This window comes from Caenorhabditis briggsae, assembly GCF_000004555.2.
Source record: "Caenorhabditis briggsae complete genome, chrV, whole genome shotgun sequence".
Lineage (NCBI taxonomy): Eukaryota > Metazoa > Nematoda > Chromadorea > Rhabditida > Rhabditidae > Caenorhabditis > Caenorhabditis briggsae.
This window is the reverse complement of record NC_013488.2, coordinates 3,619,579-3,623,619: the sequence shown is the minus strand read 5'-3', so window position 1 is coordinate 3,623,619 and position 4,041 is coordinate 3,619,579. Positions and strand designations below refer to the sequence as shown.

Genomic DNA, 4,041 nt, shown 5'->3' with positions numbered 1-4,041 from the left:
CAAGCATCAACATGATGGATCTGGCTGGAAGCATTGCTGGGGGACGATTTCCGGAAGTAACCATTACTTGGCGAAGGGAGAATGGAATATAGTGGATGCTAACATCTTTCCATTTCGGTTCCAGTTTTTGGAGGACCTGATTTATTTTTGAATTTAGACTCAATGTCAGATAAATAAAGAAACTTACCTCAAAACCAATCCAACTATATGGCGACACCACATCGAAATAAAAGTCAATCCTGGGTTTAGTCATACCGGAAAAACTAGAAATCTAGGTATATTAAAAAATGTATAAACCGACAAAAAAAGTTTGTCCTTTTTTAACTGACCAGACCGTTTTATAGGAAACACAGAAAGAAGGAATAGTGTGTAAATCGGAGAGACTCAGGCAGTGAGAACACGTGGTGATAAGGAAGGCAAAGGAAACAGTGTAGTCTGATAAGCGAACAATGACTTATGATGGGAACAAAATAGAAAAAAAGATTTGAAAGTTCGAAATTTACCTGTTTGAAAAATTAAGAGTTGGTTGTTTGGTGGCCTAGAGAACACATGCAAAAGTTAGGAAACTGTGGTAAATTACCTACAAACACACCATGTAAATATCGGACGAACTCTAGGTCATAAAAATTGATGGCCTAGAACGCCAATGTTTGGCCGACATGTGAAAAGGATTTAGAAAACCCATTAGGTGCATGACCACTTCTGGACTATCAAATCCGGTGGCCTAGAAATATCATGTTGAAAAAGTTAGGACACTTTATCCCTCCTAGGAAAAGAGTTCAATGTTTCTGGTTATCTTCACCAGAGCACAACGATAGATGGTTCAAAATCTACCTGATCTTTGTCCACCCACCCTTTCACTATCCCACTATGTAATTTTTTGCATAATTCCAAATGCAAATTGTTTCTGATTTATAAAAACCACATCTCTTTTTTTCCAACACTTTCGAACCCCTCATGATCTCACTCCCCAAAAAAGATGGAACGCGGCATAAGTCATTTTTCACTATAAAGTAAACTATAGAGTGTGAACCCAACTTTCTGAATCACACAATTTGTCACTGATAAGGTTGTATCACAGGCGGAGTACGGTGAAATTTTTATTGCATCAAAATATGGGGAAAAAATTTAATAAAAAAGTTCGTCGCACGCCTCGAAGTGAATAAATAGCCACTTGAAAGGAATTAACTTCACAGTCATTCGCTTACATTTTCTCAATGCACGTTCACAGCCATTCGCTTACACTTTCTCAAAGCGCACACGCTGTGGAAAATGTGGCGGCAGTAGTTCAAGCTGTTGTTCCGTTCAAAAAGTGTTCAAAGATCAAAAACAGAAGGAAAATTGTTGCCAATTCCAACTTCGGAAGACTCGTGAAACGATCGGTTTGTTCCGGACTATGTTGAGTGAGTTTACATTGCAATTCAGGAGATCTTACATCAATTCTTCCATTTTCAGATAGAGTATCAAAATCTCAAAACCGGGACCTCATCGATGATGTTAACATTATGAAGTTACCGGAGAAGCTTGAATACATCGTGTCATGGTCTGGGAAAATCCTCTATCAAAAACTTTGTCGGAGACAAAAGGACTGGATCTGATAATGGCAGAAACAGAAATGTGCTATGAACATTTGAAATCTCTAATCATGGTCAACAGTGTTTCACTGGCTTGAAAGTTATGAAAATATGGAATTCGTATTTTAAATAAAATTTTCACACATGTTAGAGTTCACTGATAACTGACCATTTCGTGATAATATCACGAAATTATCATCAATATTAGTCACTAGTCGTGCGTTGCCGGCCCCTTTCTGTCGGAGGTAGGTCAGATTCCGACACAAACAGGGGTTCTGGTCTTCAACTTAGAACTTCCGACTGAAATCTGACTGTGGCCCGTTATACAGCCGTCTTTGGACGAGTTCTGACCAGAACTTGGTCAAAGTCTGTCAAAAAGTTACAAGCCAACAACCAAGTAGCAACGCCCGCCCTTTGCAAAAAATGGATCAAATTTTTTTACTGTCTGTGCAAACAAAGATTGTGTCATAGACTATGTATTTACGATATGTACTTCGAAATAATTCAAAAAGCTGACACGTTTATTTCCATTTCAAGCTGCAAGCTAAAAAAAATCATCTAGAAAAGTTTGTTCAAGTCAATATCTGGAATCGATGAGCACGACACTTGACTGCTGTTCAAATCGAACATATCCGTGTTGATAGAAGTGATAATATCAGTGTTCTGACAGAAAATCTTGGCAAGTTTCACTCGTCGAATCACATCAATTTGCTGTGGTGTGAAGCCAACGGTGTTGGCCACCTGGTTCTCGTAGTAGAATCTGTCTCCAGTTTTGAGCGCTCGGAATTGCTCAGCAATAATCCACGAGGCAGTGGGACCGAGTTGTCCGCCGGAGAGTGGTGTCTCCATGACAAGTCCAGTGAACAAATCGATATCAGCTGGATCAGCGTACACAGTTCTCAATGCTGCTAGATTGGCGGCAGAGAAGGTGGAGGAAAGATCATTCCAGGTGTTAACAGATGTTAGGCCAACAAGACTGCGGTATTTGACGTATGGCAAAAGTCCGACATCTCTTCCTCTCATGATATTCACAGAGATCAAGTCAACGCCAGAAGCATTCTTTCCGCGAATCTCGAAAAGTTGATTACGAATCGGGAAGGAGGCATATCGATCCACTTGCATTGCGGCGGTCTTGATAAGTCCCATGAGCATAGTCTCCCATCCTCCATAACTGATTTTGTAGAGCTCGTCAGTGTAGAAGATGTTGTATCCCAAGTCATAAGTTTTTATAGTTTTGTTGGAGGCATCTTGACGAGCGAAATCTTGTCTGGACTGGCTGTGTCCGAAACGGAAAGCTGCCGCTGCAAACTCTCCACTTAACGCGGCATTCATCGAGGTACTGTATCCAGTGAAAGCTCCGGCTCCAGGTTTCATGGTTTTCAAGTTAAAGTCTGTCATGTACTTGTCGGTCAACAGTTTTGGAAGGTATTCGTTGTAGACAATATGTTGCCATTGAGCCACCATGACGCGTCTGACGAATTGATAGATTTGCTCATCGTTCCACGATGGCTTGGCGGATTTTGTCATGACAGCAAGACGGTTGTGCTCTTTGATGAAGACAGTGTGGACTGAAGTTTCAGTTTGAGCTCCTCAGAAATTTGAATGCTCCAACTTACGTGGCAAAAGTCCTGGGTGAAGTGAGTTTCTGAAATCTCCAGCGGTAAAGCAATAATAGGGATTTGTAGATTGGCAATTAGTGTCATTCTTGGCTTGTGGTGGAAGAACGTATCCCATAGCGGTGTTGGTAGCCAGCTGTCCATTCACAAAGCTTCTAACTGTTCTTGCCTCACAATCTGATGATCCGTAAACTGATGACATATCCAAATAGTGGGAGTTTTGATCGATTTGAGTTCTGACTCCGAATCCGGACTGTCCGTTGAGAGCACGAGTGAGACGGATGCATCTGGCTTCGGTGCTGGAGACTGGGGTGAAGTACTTGTCATCGGCTGGAGCTGGGATTGGAGCACAGTTAGAGGAAACAGTGGTTGGAGAAGAGCATGATGTGCAGTTCAAGCTGGATCCGTCCTTGGCTGTAATTATTGATTTTGTGATAACTATCAATAAACGTTTAATTCATTTATTCTAATTTTGTGTCCTATTCAAACCAAATAACCTAGAACAATCCAAAAAGTAAACTTCTCACCAGTAGAGGAAGGCATAAAAATGATATCGTGGGCGATGAACTGTCCGATTTGCATATGAAGATGATTGATGGATGGGGAGAAGTTTGGCGAGGATCCTTCATCATGAAGTTTGTTGGAGATCTGACGGGCTGATGGAAGTGGAGCACCGGTGACAGACTTATTGCGGATAGCTCCGAGTCCTGAATATATAAAGTGTCAACGTTGACTGAATGTATTTCGCATTACTGTAATAGGTATCGAAAGCTTATTAGGGTAGATGTAGCTCAGGAAAGTTTGTATTACGGTAGCTTGAGCTTATTACGGTAGCTATAGCTTGCAGAAGT

At 41.2% G+C, this 4,041-nt stretch overlaps 1 protein-coding gene across 1 annotated transcript in view; it reads right to left on the bottom strand.

Annotated features, from left to right (window-relative positions):
- Window positions 1–2,132: 2,132 nt before the first annotated feature.
- CBG10411 overlaps window positions 2,133–4,041 on the bottom strand; it is a gene marked incomplete at both ends in the record, with an annotated part of 72,110 nt that continues 70,201 nt past the window's right edge. The window contains 3 exons of the mRNA XM_002635711.1: window positions 2,133–3,142; window positions 3,191–3,604; window positions 3,718–3,897. Of these exons, the coding sequence (XP_002635757.1) occupies window positions 2,133–3,142; window positions 3,191–3,604; window positions 3,718–3,897 (1,604 nt within the window). The remainder of the gene's footprint in view (window positions 3,143–3,190; window positions 3,605–3,717; window positions 3,898–4,041) is intronic.